Consider the following 20,858-nt stretch of genomic DNA (forward strand, 5'->3'; position numbering starts at 1 on the left):
ACAGACCCACCAAAGTGGGGGCACAGTGAGATGCAGTTTGGTGGGATTGACCCTAGGAATCCTCAACATTGACTCTGGACCCCATGAGGTCTCAAGGCTTCAGGTCAAACAAAGTCAAGGAAACCTCCTGCTGATCACCACGCTGTGCACCCCTCTCCCCCTCACCCCAACCAACAAATCAGTACTCTTCCATGATGAACATCACTTAGAGGAAGCTCTGAGGGAAGCAAGAACAGAAAATGTAGTCTGGTTGGGGTGCTTCAATGTCCAGCACCAAAAATGGCTCAATAGTACCACCGCTGATCAAGCTGGGTGAGTCCTGAAGGACATAACTGCAAGACTGAGCCTGTATCAGGTGGTGAGGGACCCAACATGAGGAAGTAACCTACTTGACTTCATCCTCACCAACCTAGCTGTTGCAGACATGTCTGCCCAAGATTGCACTGGCAGAAATGACCACCGCACTGACCTTGTGAAGCCAATATCCTGTTTCCCCTGTAAGGACATCCTCCATCATGTAGCGTAGCACTACAGCCGTGCCAAGTGGGACAGACTAAAAACAGATCCAGCAGCCCAAAACTGGGCATCCATGAGGCACTGTCAGCCATCAGCAGAATTCTGGTCCAATATAATCTGTAACCTCATGGCACAGCACATCCCTCACTCCTTGATCACTACCAAACCAGGAGAACAACCCTGGTTCAATGTGAAGTAAAGGGCATGCAAGGAGCAGCACCATGCCTGATGCAAAGGAAAATGGTTATGGTTGGTCATCAAAGCCCCAAAACATCACTGCAACAAATCCCTTATTAAGATGCAATGTTTTAAAATTCAAAATCTTGAATCTTCAGCTTCAATTATATTCCCAAACTGTATGTTGCTCCACTCTTTCAACAGGAACAATTTCACATTATGTTATGTGTGGATGATATGAGGTTCCTGGTTGAGATTTAACTCAAGTTCATTGAGAATATGGGTAGAAATATAAACTTGAAAATATAATTAAAGTATTTGGAATTTTAATCCTTTCAAATTATAATATAATTTAATATTAGCAATCCAATACCTGTCAGAATTTAAAAGACTTGCTGTCAGAAGTTTAAATTGGAGATTAACTTTAGTTAACACTATAATCTTTACCGCACTAAAAAAAACTTTAAAATTCATTTGGGCCTTGGGGCAATCTGCTAGTATAAGAGTTTGGACCCCTAACTCAAAGGGTCACGAGCTCAAAAACATTCCAGTTTCAACTGACATTTGAACATACCTGTCCTAATTTGGCAAGTTTTACCAGTTCTTGGCACATCTACCAGACAGAACACTGAACAGCACATCAGAGATCCAGAAAAACTCGCAGAACAACTTCACCTTTCAAAACCTAAGCTCCTGTCAAGTTGTCATGAAGTCCATAAACAAGACCTGTCCTATCCTCCAGGTTGAAGGAGAAAAGATAATGTTGATTGGAGAGACCATTGAGCCCACATCTTATATGCCTGAAAAGAAGACAAGGGAGCCGAAAATCTGCAGTCTTTCCGTCGTACAAAGGGGATTGAGGTGGCAGTTTTGCTTTCTTTCTGAAGAAGGCCCGGCATACCCCCACCATCACACAAGACGCAGCTCGGTCTGCTGGGATTCCCATTCTCCTTTGGCAGGCAGGCACCCAAGACATACCCCAATGGCTCAGGCACCCGCCCAGGGTCTTCAAATTAAAGAACTTCCCCGACCTAGCAGGATAGAAACAGGGATCGATGAATTAATATCAGCAGCTGATGCTAAGATTGAAGCTGAGAGGAAGAGTTATTTAAATATCAGCACTAGAGCAGCCAAGCAGAAAAACAGCTTACAGCAAAAGCTGAAAGCAATACACTGGTGAAATAAGAAAAAAACAAAATAAATGTATTTATGGACACCAGCTGACATGAACATTGTGGCAGATAGAAGCTTTGTCTTGTTTTATACGAAGGTCATGGATTCTTTTGGCTGGAATTTTGGGTGGAGCTCATCTTATACAGTGAGTACATAAGCTCTGGAGTTCCCTCCGTAAACCTCACTGCCTCTCCACCTCTCTTTCCTCCTTTAAGACACTGCTTAAAACTTACCTCTTTGACCAAGCTTTCAGTCAGCCTTCCTAATATCTCCTTCTTTGGCCAGGCTGTCAATTTTTGTTTGATTACGCTCCTGTGAAGCGCCTTGGGATGTTTTCCTATGTGAAAGGAGCTATATAAATGCAAGTTGTTGTTGTATATGGTACATTAAGCAGGGTGGGCACTCTTTGCAGACAATCCAATTCATCAGTAAACACCCTGAGACTCTCCCTCTAGACAGACCAGCTCACTAATAAGCCTCCTGTGTGATAGCCCTTGAAACAATTCAATTTTTGTTGAACAGTATCAGCATTTATCTTCCTTTGTTTTCTATTCACTAACATCCCCTCAAGATATTTCCTATAGCATTCTCAGCAACATGACCCCATATTCATTTAATGGTATATGCATGCTATGAAGCAATGACCCCACTTTTATTTGAAAATGGCAACGTTAATTGATACATCAACAAAAAATGTCCACTAAAATCTAATCAAATCACCCATGTGTTAACATCTACATCCACAAAATTAGAGTTAGTGACTCTTTCAAACTTAATCATACTACATATAACAGTTTTACCATGGAGTTTCCAATAAATGATGCTCAATTGCTGAATAACAAAAAAGGAGAGAACTGACTGGTATAGTGAGTTAGCATACACCCGCAACCTGTAGTGGAATCCAACTCAGATTAGTGGAATGAAGGACTCCTCTGCAGTGGCACAATCGCTGACAACATGATGCCTGGGAAATGGAACGGAGCCATTTGGATACAAATTGTTATAATCGGAAAAGGCATGTGGCTCTCCAGTGTTCAACCTGTAATTCAGAGAGCAAGGAGTCCAACTTAACTAAGAAAGCTACAGCTGCATGAATGTCAAACTGAATTTGAGATTTGTCCAGAAGATGAATTGACATGTCATGTAATTAATCTCCAAATGATGGGCCACCTTGAGATTTAAAGCTGCAATGTTCTAGTCAGTCTGAGCATCTGCAAGATTCTTCAGGGATATGTTTAGCTACATAGTTTATATTTCCTTATAAATTTGAATTTGGCATCTCTATGTTATATTAAAAACTTAATGTTGATGGGTCAATATCAGCAACAGAACCTGGTTTAACCATATCACTTGAACCATCTGTTGAAAATATACTGAAAACATATATCAAGATTATTTTTAAGTACATTTCACAGTATATAAAACTGAATACATTCCGAGCAATATTGGTCAATAGCAAGGAGAGAACATTTTCTTCTGTGCTCAAGAAAAATAAAAGCTGGCATTTTTATATGTGGTCAACTCAGTCTCACTTTTTTAATGGCAACTGCCGCCATTAATAGTGCTATTGCACTTCATTATGGCCAGAAATAGTCCATGCAAGTTGCAGCTAAAGTGTTAGCATTTTTGTTACTGGAAGAATTCTCAAGGTCATGTTACCTGTAATATGCACAACAAAGGTTCATTACTCTATTACCACTAACCGTTTTTCCTGTAATCGATGAAGCAAGCTGAAGTAAGGTGCTCGTGTGATTGCATCAGCTATTCCAGATTCTGGTCTTGAACTCCCAGTAAGTTGGGAACTATATACGCCATCTACAAGACATCATTGTAAGATAGCATATTTTTGAAAAGCTACTGACGATTTTACCAAGAAAACCTAACCCAACATTTACCGGTGATACTCAACTGAAATACATTAATATCAAGAATATTATCACATCAAGAAGTAGCATAAAATATACTGTGATAAAATCATTAAAGTGAAAAATAAATCAATATTGATTTGAGGCTTGCACTGAATAACATTTGTATAGTTGTAGAAACAGAATATTAATAACTTGCTTTTTCTTACCATAGAGTTCATCCCTGATGAGTTTCAGTACTCTGGTAAACATACCCAGTTGTGGCAAGAGGTCTTCTAATACTTGAAACACCAAATTCATTCTATCCTCTGTTGGTTTTTTGAAGGAGAGTTCCTTTTTGTCCTCAATTAGACGCACAAGAAACTGATTAGCTGTTCAAATAGTGAAAAAATAATGAATGGAACAGCATTCTCCATAAAATTCAGGCAAGGTGCATTTATTCAATATGCTAAGTTGCTTTGGATTTGATTGCTACTTCTAGAAGGAAACTTGTATTTATATAGGATTTTATCACATCTCTCAGAAAGATCTCAAAGCACTTCAGATACTTTTTTTTTATTCGTTCATGGGATATGGGGGTCACTGGCGAGGCCAGCATTTATTGCCCAGCCATAATTGCCCTTGAGAAGGTGGTGGTAAGCCGCCTTCTTGAACCGCTGCAGTCTGTGTGGTAAAGGTTCTCCCACAGTGCTGTTAGGAAGGGAGTTCCTGGATTTTGACCCAGCAACGATGAAGGAACAGCGATATATTTCCAAGTCAGGATGGTGTGTGACTTGGAGGGGAACGTGCAGATGGTGTTGTTCCCATGTGCCTGCTGCCCTTGTCCTTCTAGGTGGTAGAGGTCGTGGGTTTGGGAGGTGCTGTCGAAGAAGCCTTGGTGAGTTGCTGCAATGCATCCTGTGGATGGTACACACTGCAGCCACAGTGCACCGGTGGTGAAGGGAGTGAATGTTTAGGGTAGTGGATGGGGTGCCAATCAAGCGGGCTGCTTTGTCCTGGATGATGTCGAGCTTCTTGAGTGTTGCTGGAGCTACACTCATCCAGGCAAGTGGAGAGTATTCCATCACACTCCTGACTTGTGCCTTGTAGATGGTGGAAAGGCTTTGGGGAGTCAGAAGGTGAGACACTCGCCGCAGAATACCCAGCATCTGACCTGCTCTTGTAGCCACAGTATTTATGTGGCTGGTTCAGTTAAGTTTCTCATCAATGGTGACCCACAGGATGTTGATGGTGGGGGATTTAGCAATGGTAATGCTGTTGAATATCAAGGGGAAGTGGTTAGACTCTCTCTTGTTGGAGATGGTCATTGCCTGGCACTTGTCTGGTGCGAATGTTACTTGCCATTTATCAGCCCAAGCCTGGGTGTTGTCCAGGTCTTGCTGCATGCGGGCACGGACTGCTTCATTATCTGAGGGGTTGCGAATGGAACTGAACACTGTGCAGTCATCAGCGAAAATCCCCATTTCTGACCTTATGATGGAGGGAAAGTCATTGATGAAGCAGCTGAAGATGGTTGGGCCTAGGACACTGCCCTGAGGAACTCCTGCAGCAATGCCCAGGGGCTGAGATGATTGGCCTCCAACAACCACTACCATCTTCCTTTGTGCTAGGTATGACTCCAGCCACTGGAGAGTTTTCCCCCTGATTCCCATTGACTTCAATTTTACTAGGGCTCCTTGGTGCCACACTCGGTCAAATGCTGCCTTGATGTCAAGGGCAGTCACTCTCACCTCACCTCTGGAATTCAGCTCTTTTGTCCATGTTTGGACCAAGGCTGTAATGAGGTCTGGAGCCGAGTGGTCCTGACGGAACCCAAACTGAGCATCGGCGAGCAGGTTATTGGTGAGTAAGTGCCGCTTGATAGCACTGTCGACGACACCTTCCACCACTTTGCTGATGATTGAGAGTAGGCTGATGGGGCGGTAATTGGCCGGATTGGATTTGTCCTGCTTTTTGTGGACAGGACATACCTGAGCAATTTTCCACATTGTCAGGTAGATGCCAGTGTAGTAGCTGTACTGGAAGAGTTTGGCTAGAGGCACGGCTTGTTCTGGAGCACAATCTTCAGTACTACAGCCGAGATGTTGTCGGGGCCCATAGCCTTTGCTGTATCCAGTGCACTCAGCCGTTTCTTCATCTCACGTGGAGTGAATCGAATTGGCTGAAGACTGGCTTCTGTGACGGTGGGGATATCGGGAGGAGGCCGAGATGGATCATCCACTCGGCACTTCTGGCTGAAGATGGTTGCAAACGCTTCAGCCTTGTCTTTTGCACTCACGTGCTGGACTCTGCCATCATTGAGGATGAGTTTTTTTGCAGAGCCTCCTCCTCCCATTAGTTGTTTAATTGTCCACCACCATTCATGACTGGATGTGACAGGACTGCAGAGCTTTGATCTGATCCGTTGGTTGTGGAATCGCTTAGCTCTGTCTATAGCATGTTGCTTCCGCTGTTTAGCATGCATGTAGTCCTGAGTTGTAGCTTCACTAGGTTGGCACCTCATTTTTAGGTACGCTTGGTGCTGTTCCTGGCATGCTCTTCTACACTCCTCATTGAACCAGGGTTGATCCCCTGGCTTGTTGGTAATGGTAGAGTGAGGAATATGCCGGGCCATGAAGTCACAGATTGTGCTGGAATACAATTCAGCTGCTGCTGATGGCCCACAGCCCCTCATGGATGATCAGTTTTCAGCTGCTAGATCTGTTCTGAATCTATCCCATTTAGCACGGTGATAGTGCCACACATGTTGGATGGTGTCCTCAGTGCGAAGACGGGACTTCATCTCCACGAGGACTGTGCGGTGGTCCCTCCTACCAATACTGTCATGGACAGGTGCATCTGCGACAGGTAGATTGGTGAGGACGATGTCAAGTAGGTTTTTCCCTCGTGTTGGTTCACTCACCACCTGCCGCAGGCCCAGTCTGGCAGCTATGTCCTTCAGGACTCAGCCAGCTCGGTCGGTAGTGGTGCTACCGAGCCACTCTTGGCGATGGACATTGAAGTCCCCCACCCAGAGTACATTCTGTGCCCTTGTTACCCTCAGTGCTTCCTCCAAGTGGTGCTCAACATGGGGGAAGACTGATTCATCAGCTGAGAGAGGACAGCAGGTGGTAATCAGCAGGAGGTTTCCTTGCCCATGCTTGACCTGATGCCATGAGATTTCATGGGGTCCAGACTCAATGTTGAGGACTCCCAGGGTCACTCCCTCCTGACTGTATATCACTGTACCGCCACCTCTGGTTGGTCTGTCCTGCCGGTGGGACAGGACATACCCAAGGATGGTGATGGAAGAATCTGGGACATTGGCTGAAAGGTATGATTCTGTGAGTATGGCTAGGTCAGGCTGTTGCTTGACTAGTCTGTAGGACAGCTCTCCCAATTTTGGCACAAGTCCCCAGATGTTAGTGAGGAGGACTTTGCAGGGTCGACTGGGCTTGGTTTGGTTTGCCTTTGTTGTGTCCGGTGCCTAGTGGTCCAATGCTGGGTGGTCCGTCCGGTTTTATTCTTATTATGACTTTTTTTAAGCTAGATTTTACAAATGAGTGGCTTGCTAGGCCATTTCAGAGGGCAATTAAGAATCAACCACATTGCTGTGGGTCTGGAGTCACATTTAGGTCAGAACGGGTAAGGACGGCAGGTTTCCTTCCCTAAAGGACATTAGTGAACCAGATGGGTTTTTATGACAATCCGGTAGTTTCATGGCCACCATTACTGATACTAGTTTTTTTTAAATTTCAGATTTTTATTTAATTAATTGAATTTAAATTCCCCAGCTGCCATGACAGGATTTGAACTCATGACTCCGGATTACTAGTCCAGTAACATAACCACTATACTACCGTACCCAATGTGTATGCCGTATACAATGAATTAATTTTAAGTGTGGTAACTGCACGTAAACACAACAATATCCCACAAACAACAGTGAGATCAATGACCAGTTAATCCGTTTTGGTAGTGTTGGTTGGGGGAGGGATGCATGCTGCATCACGGAAAACCCCAATGCTCTTCTTCAAGTAGTGCCATGGATCGTTAATGCCATCAGAACAGGCAGCTTAATGGCTCATTATGAAATCCACAAAAGAGGTCAAATAAAGGAACGGAATGAACGAGATCCAAAAATTAGTGCAAAGTAAGATGCTACTTGCTCAATGTTATGAAATGCAATGGGCTAACCGGTGGGATATGAAGATGGGTGCCCCAACTGTAGTATTTTAGCTATGCGTAGCTCAAAACAGGATCTCAAAAGGTATTGATTGGAAGATACATGAGGCATCTGTTAAAATTGTTGATGCATATCGGTACCTAGAAATCCTGATGGATACTTACCTTAGCCTGGACACAGTGCTTTGGGACTGCACTGAGATGGGGCAAAGGGCACTTTGATCTTTCTACAATGACAGCAAAGTCCCAATGCAGGTTAAATTTGTGATGTATAAGGCAGGTCTCCAAACATTTTTTCCTGCATGGTAACAAGTAAAGCAGAATGCAGCATTGAGCTTGGATGTCTACAACCTCAAAGTGGCATGCTACAAGTTGTCCTGCATAGCTCCTTCCATCATACTAAAGGTAGATGTCTGTCATATAGCTGATGAGGAAACTCAGACATAGGACAACAGCAACTGGGCGGCATTATTTGGAAGCCAGGTAGAAGAATACATGCTGGTATATCCCGGGTTTGAAATTTATCAGGATTGGGTCATAGAAAGGCACTGTACCTCCAACTGCAGAACCAATGTTTGATGGGATGAGGTGTGCTATTAAGCCATCGTCAGGAGGATGGTAGCACTGCACATGAACATATAATGAGTTGTGCTGCTCACCACACCACTCATGACGAGTTCCTATTACATAGAATTACATAGAACGTACGGCACAGAAACAGGCCATTCGGCCCAACAGGTCCATGCCAGTGTTTATGCTCCACACAAGCCTCCACCCTCCCTACTTCATCTAACCCTATCAGCATATCCTTCTATTCCTTTCTCCCTCATGTGTTTATCTTAAATGCACCTTAAATGCACCTATGCTATTTGCTTCAACTACTCCTTGTGGTAGTGAGTTCCACATTCCAACCACTCTCCGGGTAAAGAGATTTCTCTTGAATTCCCTATTGGATTTATTAGTGACTATCTTATATTTATGGCCCATAGTATTGGTCATCCCTGCAAGTGGAAACATCTTCTCTACGACTACCCTATCAAACCCTTTCATAATCTTAAAGACCTCTATCAGGTCAACCCTCAGTCTTCTCTTTTCTAGAGAAAAAAGCCCCAGCGTGCTCAATCTTTCCTGATAGGTATAACCTCTCAGTTCTGGTATCACCCTAGTAAATCTTTTTTGCACCTTCTCTAGTGTCTGTATATGGAGACCAAAACTGTTCACAGTACTCCAAGTGTAGTCTAACCAAGGTTCTATACAAGTTTAACACCACTGTTAAACACCACAAAGGCTCAAGCCTAATGATTAACTCGTGACTGCCCTCCTCAGAGGTGAGCAATAACTCTTTGGTGTCGAGTGGGCTCAAAGGTGGCACGCCTTCCACAAAAGACCAAAACTAAATTAAATCTCTATCTGGACTCAGTAATCCAATATCCAAGCCAAGTAGGACTGCAGCATTTCTGGCGTTATTGATAATTGACTGGCCAACCTGGCTGATTGGGACCTATAAGAGGTTAACCTGTCACTGGGGACACACATCTTCACATTTAGGTCTGCATAAACCTAGAAGTTGTTGGTCTAGCAGGTAACACCTCCATTAAAATAGCAGAGAGAGGAATTTCATGTGACTATACTAAGCATTTGTATGCTAGTATCGTACCGCATGATTTTACCCCACATAAATCCTCATTCTTACCCACCCCCAAATTAATAAAGTAATGTCAAACTAATATTATAAACTACATTATTGAACCCTGACCAGTTTTGTAGCACAAATTACAGTGCTATGCCTTAACTGGAACTAAGTGTATGCAAATAATGATACTGCAAATAAATTACTGGATCTGCAAACTGGACCTCATTTATTGCAGCAAAAGGGAGGCTAATAATGGCTGAAGCCATAAATGTCACCAATTAAAAAAAGCTGACTGAAAGGACACCCAGCTTTTGGTGTGTTTCCCAGAGATGGAGTTGCTAATCAGGATTTCTGACTTCCTTTTCCTACCACTGTGAGACTATATGAAGTCAGCTGTAACCAAAAACATGACTTGCCATAAGCTTCCTCTTCTCTCCTCCACATGTTTGTCCACCAGTATTAGTACTGAAGTTATTTTATGATAAGGAGTAAGAGGGTTTTTGGATAATTGGGCTGGAGGAGGCAAATTTTTCTTTGGCCATTGCTTTCTCCCTCCAGCTGGTGAAACCACCAAACTATAAATAGAGCTGTTTTATGAGCGAGAAGGTAAAATTGTTAATCTGAAAAGCCTTTTTCAAAGGTGGCTCTCTTATTATAAGTGCAGTAAAAAGGTTGTTGGACCACTAAACAGCAGGACCAGCACATGGCAGAAATCATTTGAGCTGTGGAAAAACAACAGCTCTGCCAACATAATAGAAACTCATTTTTATCCCTATATGCACAGTGAGTTGTGGGAGGCACTGTGTGAAATGTTTACACAAGAAACTTTCCAGGTGTGAGAACACTGTGCATGCATGCTTTGGCAGTGAAATTTATTCACTGGTCCATCAGACTGGTCACCCTCCTGTTGACATTAGCTTATTTTTTAAATGTATGGCCTTGGCTGGCTAGCGATATACATTTAAAACTAAATTTTGAACAAAAATGAGATAAGAAAAAAAGTTATAAATTGTCTACAAAGTACTATGAAAGGAGCTGCATACATTATTTTTCCATTGCAAATTTAATGTAGTTTTTTTTCCTGAAAAATATTTTTAAATTATTACACCTAGAGACACAATTCCTTGTTGCAGTCAAACCCACCTCCTTCTACCCTGTCTCCAGGTCAGCTAGACTGGAAGAATGGATAGTGAGCTTATTGTATCTGGCACTGTACCGTGTGTTGCCTGATAAGGATAATCAAGTTTCAGATGGGCATGAATACACAGCTGCAGTGTGCATGTCCTATTCACGTGCAAATTGGTGTCCCTGATAGAGTGCTACTCAATTCCTAAATTTGCTTCTAAATATGCAATACATTTTTAAAATTAAACTTTTTAAAATCAAGGAACACAGCTCCTTTCATGTCTCAATTCTGAACCTGAGGCTAATTATGCCATTTTTCCTTCTCATAAACATACTGATATTGAGTTCAGTATGTCATGAGCTTAACTGATACTGACCAATATCTGTATTTTGAAGCATGCATATGAGATTCCTTTAATTTTCCTTACCTGGTGAGACTGCCCCAAGTATAGCACTAGAATCCAATGATTTAAGTTTCTGAGATTTTGTCCTGAATGCCATCGTGAACAAATGAAGCAGTCACTCAGTCGTGAGCAAATTGCAATTATGCAACTGAAACAAAAAGAAATTAGATAAATTATTATGCAAACTCTCATGCTTTCTAAGGTACATGTACTAGAGATAGTTTCTATATTAAAGACGTGTGCATTAATTTGGCATTGTTGATATTACCAACAATTTACCAAGTTATTTGAAAGACATACAATACAGGATATTAAATTAGAGATAAGACATATTTTTCATTCGGTATGGCTGGCGGCACTGGCATACAATGGGTTTGCAGGGAACGGAAAATCAGGAATTCTTTTGTGGGGACCGGTCCGATTCTCACAGCATGCAATTTTTAGCTGGCCATTTAAATATTAAAATGTGTTAAAAAGATTTTATTTATGCACAGTGCAAATGTCTGTCCTAAATAGATGGGGTCTTCCTGTGTGCTCTTTTTGTCCATCTGGAGTGGGAATAAGGAATGCTTCTGCAATGGGTTCATAATGGGCCAGAATTTTTGTTTAATTTTTAAGTTTTCCAGCATCTTTTTAGTGCTAGTTTATGTTGTGTTTTTTTACTTTGCTTGTTTGGCAACTTTTTAATTCTATTGTTTCTTTATCTTTTAAAAAATTATTTTTAGAATTTTTCTTCATATCAGAACAGTAAGGAATATTATGTCGAAACAAAAAATTTAAGTGATTGTAAAATCATCAGAAAGCCAATTGTAAACGAAGTATTTTTATGACATAAAAAGTACAAGAAAAACTTTTTAAAAAATGGTTGTATAAATGGGATCTTACGGTACAATTTTCAAAGAGGTTCCAGGAGTGAAAGGTATCCAAATACAATATGCAAAGTCCCATGGCCTTTGCAAGGTTAACGTTAGCAGGGAGCCAGTTACTGTACCATCTGCTGCAAAGAGAACTGTAGCCAGCCTGCACAATTGGGACAGCACAGTCAGTGGCAGTCAAGGGCAAAAGCATTCTCAAACTTTCTCCCTTAGCTCCCTCTAGATTAATGTAGGATCACCGGCAGTATCATCCATTGTGATGCCCAACATGTACCAGACGCCTGATTTATGCATTGCTCCATGCTTTTATCTTCCTTCACTGCCAGTGCTTTAATTTCCTTTCACTAGTTTGATCACACTATTGCATTTCCGAAAGTAAAGGAGATGGTTGATGGTATCATGTTGCCAGCAGGCTCCTCCTCTGCCACCATCACACGTTCCTTCTCACTTGTTCTTTGTGGTTCACCTGCTGCTGCTTCCTTAAATTCACTATATGTATCCTCTGGGACGGCTCCTGAAGATGAATGCTCAGACCCAAGTCAACCTGGTGATCCAATGCCTGAACTAGGCAGGTCTGCTGTAACCCAGGGCACTGTCACGATGACGAGCCTGGAGGGGTAGACTTGTCACTGGGACCAGGATCCTTCTCACTTAGCTTCAGATAATCCTGCAAACTAACATCTCAATGGGTAGACTGATCCTAGCTGGACAAAACGTGGAAAGCTTACCAATGCTCTGTACTGGTGAGTTATAAAGTTTTAGCTGATTAAACTCCAACTGTGCACACTTGGGAATTCCTAAGCCTTGGCACTGGCAAACTATACCGAAGTTCTCTGATTTGGATAAGTGGATTATATTTCCATGGGGAGAGAGTGTGCACTCCAAATTGGACAAATAAAAAAGGTGGGTGTCATATTTCTCAGTAGCCTGATTTGGAGATTCTTAAGCATGGTGATAGATTCCATGCGATATCAGACCCCCAGCTGACCAAAAAAACTGACACAGCATTATCTCTTCAGTCTTCCTCCTTACAAGCAGAATGTACAATTCAGCCATGGGGAGAACATCTGGAAACTCAAACAGGTAACCTTCCTCTCCTGCATTTCCTGCATAAGAACCACCAGTAGCATCTGGGAAGGGAGAGGTTCTTTGATGTTCTTCAGTCATCTGCATCTTCAACAAAAAATTTTCATTAGCCAGCAATGAATGCAGCCCCTATAAAAGGCAGGTACAATCCTAATCACATATCTAACCACCAGTTATCACCATTTTTTTTCATTTTAAACTTCTCTACATGTTCCAGCAATTTGTTAAACTCCTTTTTGAATCTATTGATTTGGCATTCACCATAGGTTCCCCCAAATAAAGAAATACGGTTGATGAATATCTCACAGATTCTTTGATCAAAATACTTGACTACTAAATAAAGTGAGCAGTAAGTAATTCTGCAGTTGGCTGTACTTTAATGTTACTGGTTAAAGTCAAATATTCTCCCTTTTGGAAGTGAAGCAAACCTTACAAATAACAGAAAATTACAAGCTTGCACATAATATTGTGGCAGCCTGTCACATATCGTGCAAGGATAATAAAAGGTCATAGGAGTTATATAGCCCTCTTTTAGAAAGGAAAGTTTTCTTCCATGGTTATTTTGATATTTTAACGCCCACCAATCAAAATGGCAACTTGTACCTGTCTGCTTCCCACTGAATTTGTGAAACACAAATTGAATAAGTAGCATTAAAGTGCAACTGACTGCCAAATCAAGCATAAAATCATTGAATAGTTACAGAACAAAACAAGGCCATTCGGCCCATCGAGCCCGTACCGGCTCTTTGTAAGATCAATCCAGTTAGTCCCATTCCCCCGCTCTTTCCCTGTAGCCCTGCAAATTTTTTCCCTTCAAGTGATTATCCAATTCCTTTTTGAAAGCCACGATTGAATCTGCTTCTACCACCCTTTCAGGCAGCGTGTTCCAAATCATAACTACTCACTGCGTAAAAAAGTTTTTCCTCACATCGCCTTTGGTTCTTTTGCCAATCACCTTAAATCTGTGTCCTCTGGTTCTCGACCCTTCTGCCAATAGGAACAGTTTCTCTTTATTTACTTTATCTAAACCCTTCATTATTTTGAACACGTCTATCAAAACGCCTCTTCACCTTCTCTGCTCTAAGGAGAGCAACTCCAGCTGCTCCAGTCTATCCACATAGCTGAATTCCCTCATCCCTGGAACCATTCTAATAAATCTTTTCTGCACCCCTCTAAGGCCTTCACATCATCCCTAAAGTCCGGTGCCCAGAATTGGACACAATACTCCAGCTGTGGCCGGACCAGTGTTTTATAAAGGTTCAACATAACCTCCTTGCTTTTGTACTCTATGCCTCTATTTATAAAGCCCAGGATCCCATATGCTTTTTTAACGGCTTTCTCAACCTGTCCTGCCACCTTCAAAGATTTGTGCACATATACCCCTAGGTCTCTCTGTTCCTGCGCCCCCTTTAGAATTGTACCATTTAGTTTATATTGCCTCTCCTCATACTTCCTGCCAAGATGTATCACTTCACACTTCTCTGCATTAAATTTCATCTGCCCATTGTGTCTGCCCATTCCACCAGCCAGTCTATGTCCTCTTGAAGTCTATTACAATCCTCCTCACTGTTTACTACACTCCTAGGTTTTGTGCCGTCTGCAAATTTTGAAATTGTGCCCTGTATACCCAAGTCCAAGTCATTAATATATATCAAAAAAGCAGCGGTCCTAGTACCGACCCCTGGGGAACACCACTGTGTACCTTCCTCCAGTCTGAAAAACAACCATTCACCACTACTCTCTGTTTCCTGTCACTTAGCCAATTTCGTATCCATGCTGCCACTGCCCCTTTTATTCTATAGGCTTCAATTTTGCTGACAAGCCTATTACGTGGCACATTATCAAACGCTTTTTGTAAATCCACGTACATATCAACCGCACTGCCCTCATCAACCCTCTTTGTTACCTCATCAAAAAACTCAGTCAAGTTACTTAAACACGATTTGCCTTTAACAAATCCGTTCTGGCTTTCCTTTATTAATCCACACTTGTCCAAGTGACTATTAATTTTGTCCCGGATTATTGTTTTTGAAAGCTTCCCCGCCACCAAGGTTAAACTGACTGGCCTGTTGTTGCCAGGTTTATCCTTACACCCTTTTTTGAACAAGGGTGTAACATTTGCAATTCTCCAGTTCTCTGGCACCACTCCCATATCTAAGGAGGATTGGAAGATTATGGCCAGCACCTCTGCAATTTCCACCCTTACTTCCCTCAGCAACCTAGGATGCATCCCATCTGGACCAGGTGACTTATCTATTTTAAGCACAGCCAGCCTTTCTAGTACCTCCTCTATGTCAATTTTTAGCCCATCCAGTATCTCAACTACCTCCTCTTTTACTGTGACTTTGGCAGCATCTTCTTCCTTGGTAGAAACAGATGCAAAGTACTCATTTAGTACCTCACCCATGTAGCCCCCTTTGTGAAGATGGTACATAAATGCAAGTTCTTCTTCTTGCCACCTTCTTGTCCATAACAGTGTGTGAATGACCTGGACTGTAAAAATTGGCTTCTTAAAGGCAGATATCGCTTTTTATTGTTGACTGAAAAGTTAGAATTTTTTCTTTTTTTATATATTGCTTTATGCATTTTCATTAATTATTGTTGTTGTTTCAGCCTGTAATTTTTGCAGTGAAAGATATCTATTTCTAAATCAATTTCTTACAACAGTCCTGCTTCCCGTTAGTACTTTGCCTCCTGCAATCAAAGTGAGCAGGCCGGGAATTAATTTGTCGGCAGCAATGATGCTTCTATATTTGGAGGAGGGAGGGAAGCTTATGGGGGGACAAGAAAGGCAGGTGCAACTATACCTCTGGCATTATGCATGCACCTGTCGTTTTGCCTGGACCTGCATTTACTGCTTCTTGAGCATGTCAGAGGAGACCAGTCTTTGGCACCTCTGCTTCATAAAGGAGGCTACAACATAACTATAATATTTTCTTGAAGCTGATCTGCCCACAGCTTGTATCACAGGCATGGCTCTCCCCATGGGTCTGAAGGTCACTACGGCATTAAATTTTCATGCCACTGCATCTTCCAAGCCACTACTGCTAACATATACTAAATAAGTCAGTCTGCTGTCAGCAGATAGTGATGGATGTCTTGTTTGCAAAGGGAAACACTTCATCACTATGGAAAGGAGGCATCAGCTTGACAGGGCATAGAATTTTTCTCGAGTGGCAGGACTGCCACAGTGCAAAGCATTATAGATAGTACAGACCATTGAGCCTCGCACCAGTTTCCTGACAGGACGGTGCTGTCCTCTGGGAAGGGTGCCCTGGTCTCCTCACACCCACTCATGTTGCATCACTTGCTCACAAATGCTGATTCATGCCTTCCCACTGGGTTTCCTTTCACTTTATTTTTGCCTGACACTTCTTTTCCCAATCCCCTGCCTCCCCTTCCCCCAAGTTGTACTAAAGACTGAGAAATATTTAAAAGCAATTTTGAACCCTTTTAAAGACTGAAACAATATTTTCCCCTATATGCAGCCACCTTTAACTGGGTGCATCTTTAAAATTTGAGCTGCAGGACAGGTTTTCCACATCCCCAATTAGGCTAGCTGTTAGTGCAAGGCCAAAGCTGTGATGGGAGCTTATGCCAATTATTCAGATATGATGACCCCACAAAATTGTATGCAATCAATCCAATGCTTTTGGATACTTCTGCGCTCTCAGTTACTCATTCCCAGCACAGATTTTGATGGGACCACAAAATGAGGGCAATTATGCCTTCTTGATGTTTTTTTCCCCCTTAACAAATCTAGAAATTCTGCGTTAATTGTTTCTTAAAACCAGTTGCCTAAATACCACTCCTTCTTTAAGATTACTTCTCTCCAGCCATAATAATAACCATTTATATCTATCCTCTAATTTTTATTGTTTAGTCAATTTTTGATCATTACTTCTATTTTAAATCCTTAAACTGTGACTTTTGCAACTAGTTTCTTGTAATGCACACTATCAAATACATTTTGGTAATCTAGATTATTCTGTTACTGCCTCTCCACCACCCTTAGCTTAGTGATGCCTCCTAAATCCATACTAGCTTTCATTAAAAAGAACATTACTGTGTAAATCTCAAAAGTCAGAGCCACATCAGCCATCTTCCTTAGGTACTATCCTTGCTCTCAGGGAGCTAAAAAAGATTTCTGCCAAAGCTTCCCCTATTTCTTCCTTAGGCTTGCTCAAGAATTCCCAGATGTATGCAGTCAGGCCTCCAGTTCCTTAATAACACTTCCTCTACTAATGTCTATCTTCACTAAACACTCCCTGCTCTCCCAGTCATCTTATTTATGGGATCAGGAATCCTCTCTTGCGAAAACCGAAGTGAAGTGAAGAACCCATTTAAAAATGCATCCATGCCCTGATCCTCTACGACTAATCTCAGTCTTATCCTTTAGAGGACCAAAGTGTTCTCTAATCCTCTGCCTTCTGTGAACATAACTGAAAAACATCTTATTCCCCTTCATACACCACTGCAATTTTCCTTTCTAATTTCTTATTTTCTTTCCTGATTTCTATGTTAGTAATCCTTAGGTGCTGATTATATTCCTTTTTTCCTCCCTGGTTCCTTACATTGTTGAAAACACTTTTGCATGTCCCTTAATGCTACTCTTTACTGCCCTATTCAGCCACTTCAGCCTACATCTATCTATTATCCTCTGGCTTCTCAGTGCTACAAATTTTGATTGAATCCTTTCTGATGTTCTTTAAACATCTATCATTTCACTGTACTTGTTTTTAACTTTTAATGTCATTCTTCTGTTTTAAACTATTGTAGTCTGACAGAATAGCACTATCATTCAAGCACTGAGTGCTTGACTCCCAATCAGAAATGACTTTGATTTCCAGAAATCCTTATCACTGATACTTGTCTGTTGTGGTTGGGTGACTTACTTTGGCTCTCAGATAAGACCTTAAAAAGGAAGGGTGGGAGAGATGGTACATTCCACTGTGCTTGAATTGTTGTTGAACACTGACAACGCAACAGCATTACAGACCATAGAGAAATTTGTAGCCTACACTCTCCCTGGATGGAGTTAATACTTAGTGGGAAGCGAAAGGAGCGTGCATGAGAAGAAAACTTTTATATAACGCTCTTATTTTTATTTTCCTTCACACCCAATAATGCTGGCACATTGCTATCAGTAAATGTGGGGGCCAATCTTCCTCTGCATTATGTCTGTGTGTGCTAATTTTAGCAGTGTAACACAGAGGAAAGAGGGGCTGAGACCACTTGCACCCGGTCTCCACCCAGTTTGGGCTCCACGTGCATTTCTGTTTGCAGGTCAAGTAGGGACCAGCTCATTGCACCTGGAATAGGCATTCCAAAGTAAATTAAATTTAAAACACCTAAAACTGACATCATCAGGGTCTACATGTTGATTTCCTCCATTGCCACTGGATGCAGGTCATGTGCTCAAAACATCCATATTAATTGGATGTTCTGCTTAGCAGTGCAGTGTTTCAAGCACTCAGTAATTTAAAGAGACTGGCACCAACTTCAATGGAAAATAAAGAACTGAGTTTTGACCACGAGATAAGAAAACTTTTAAATGGTATCATTGCATTATGGGCAGAAACCATCAAGAAGAGCAGGGGAATCTGTGCTCACATCTTCCCCCTTAGTCCAATGGTTGTCCCATATGGAATCCCTTTGTACATATGCTACTTAGAGGAAGGGGAGGAGAAAGAAGCACATTAAAATGCCAGGGAACTGAGGCTTCATTGTAGGAGGAGTGCACCTACACACCCTGCAACCCAAATTTATTGGACCCATAGGAATTATCTGGACTTTACGGAGAAGCAATGCCTTTGGAGACTTTGACTCACCAGAAAGGCGGTTACAGAGCTGTGCAACATGCTGCAGAATGGAGGGTTAGGAGTGGGTAAAGCACTGGTAGTAGTTTGAGCATTCAGGAGAGATGCAAAGTCTGGCATGGTATCCTCTGCCTTGAGGAGTTGTGCTGCAAATGTCCCTGGAACTTCCACTCGTTCCAAAACTGACTGCATGCTTTCGGTCCATTCCATTAGATCTCTACACATGGGGTTGTGGAATCCTCCACATTTGTCACCATGTGTTGAAACCTCCTAGGAAAGTCCCCTGATGACTTCAACAATTTCTCGTGCTTAGAAGACATTCTTTTAGAATACCGGCAGCAGAATTTTGGATGAGCTAAAGTTGATGGAACTCCAGTAAAACAGACTAATTGGTCTTATCTCATTCGTTGTTTATGGAGCCTTGCTGTCCACAATTTGGCTGCTGCATTTGCCTATTAAACAACTGTGACTACACTTCAAAAGTAATTTATTGGCTATGAAGCACTCTGGAACATCTGTGGATATGAAAGGCACTATATGAATGTGAATTCTTTCTTCCTTTACATCAAAACAGATTAACTGGTCATTCTTCCCATTGCTGTACACAAAAAGGTTGTTTGCCAACATAAAAACAGTTACTGCACTTCAAAGTGATTCATTGCATATGAAGTTCTTTGGATATTTCTGAGAGATTTCATGAGCAGATACTGTTATCTTCTGTGACAGTAGCAGTGCTGCGTATCAAACGCCAGATCCCATGTTATGGGACGTAGTGGCCTTTGGCGTGCTTGATGCACACAGTGCACAATAACACAACCCAGAAGTGCCAGAGTGTTGTCAGCCTGTGCAGGCTCATTAAAGACCCAATTTTGATGCAAATGAGGAGAAGTCCCCATGTGAGTGAAGTGCTTGAATATCATTTCATGGGCTATGTGCCCAAATAAAACAGACACTGCAATGGAGACCTCTACTTGAGTTGGGTCCTTGCTGTTAAGGTACATTGTTGTTTGTAAGTCACTGCTTCTGTGCTATGATACTATAGTTAGACAGAGACTTAATGAAACTTCTTGAAACGTTCCTGACAGCTTCATAAAACTGTGCTGCATTTGTCATCTGTGCCTTTTTCGGTAATGTGTTGATTTGAGCAAGGTTTATGGGTATAATTCTCTATTTGCAGATGATGGAGTAGGGAGAGGTTCATAAAGACATTCCAGGGAGATACGTTTGCATCTGAGACACTCCATTAGAAAATGTCCTCAGAACACTACCCATATGTACAGGGCCAGGGTATCCTATCTGGTCACTCCCAAAGATGCATGCAGAGAATAAGATTCCCAAAGGAATCCATAACATAAATATGCAGATTCCTGCAGCTGGACTTGGGAACCACTTCCAGGACAGGGATAACTCTGACGGTGGCTATATAGGTTATAGCTCCATTGAATTTTTATGCGGCAAGATCTTTCCAAGCAACCAATGGAAATCTTTATCACATCTCCCATTCATCAGCGCACATGTGCATCATTCAAGTCACTAAAGTATTGCTCGTCAGAGCCAGTGAATTTATCAGTTTTCCTTTAGAAGCATGTGGCAGCATTACCCAAAGTGCAAGGCATAACTGTACACATGTATCATACATGCTACTACCCCCAATGCTACTCTATGAATAAAAAAAAGTCAAACACTCCTTGAATGTGTAGCTGATTTTTGTATGTTCTCACGATGCGGGTGACGCTGGCAAGGTCACTTTTATTGTTCATCCGTAGTTGCTCTGAGAAGGGTATAGTGGGCCTTCTTCTTGAACCGCTGCAGTCCTTGGGGTGATGGTATTTCCATGATGGGGTTAGATAGGAAATTCCAGGTTTTTGACCTAGTGGCGGTGAAGGAATGGTAGTAAATGGTGTGTGCCTTGGAAGGGAAGTTGGAATTTCCATGATCTGTGTGTAGAACTATGTCAGACTGTTGCTTGTCTAGTCTGTAGGTCAGCTCTCCCATCTTGGGCACCAGTCCCCAGATGTTAG

At 42.0% G+C, this 20,858-nt stretch overlaps 1 protein-coding gene across 1 annotated transcript in view; it reads right to left on the reverse strand.

Moving 5' to 3' along the window:
• The window catches only part of LOC137340384 (uncharacterized), a 156,856-nt gene that overhangs the window by 131,780 nt on the left and 4,218 nt on the right, over positions 1 to 20,858 (reverse strand). Inside the window, exons 2-4 of the mRNA XM_068002804.1 lie at positions 11,082 to 11,205; positions 3,941 to 4,102; positions 3,570 to 3,681 (exon numbers count right to left, since the gene is read on the reverse strand). Coding sequence (XP_067858905.1) covers positions 3,570 to 3,681; positions 3,941 to 4,102; positions 11,082 to 11,154 — 347 coding nt within the window. The 5' untranslated portion in view covers positions 11,155 to 11,205. The remainder of the gene's footprint in view (positions 1 to 3,569; positions 3,682 to 3,940; positions 4,103 to 11,081; positions 11,206 to 20,858) is intronic.

Source organism: Heptranchias perlo, chromosome 21, assembly GCF_035084215.1.
Source record: "Heptranchias perlo isolate sHepPer1 chromosome 21, sHepPer1.hap1, whole genome shotgun sequence".
NCBI classification, from domain to species: Eukaryota; Metazoa; Chordata; class Chondrichthyes; order Hexanchiformes; family Hexanchidae; genus Heptranchias; species Heptranchias perlo.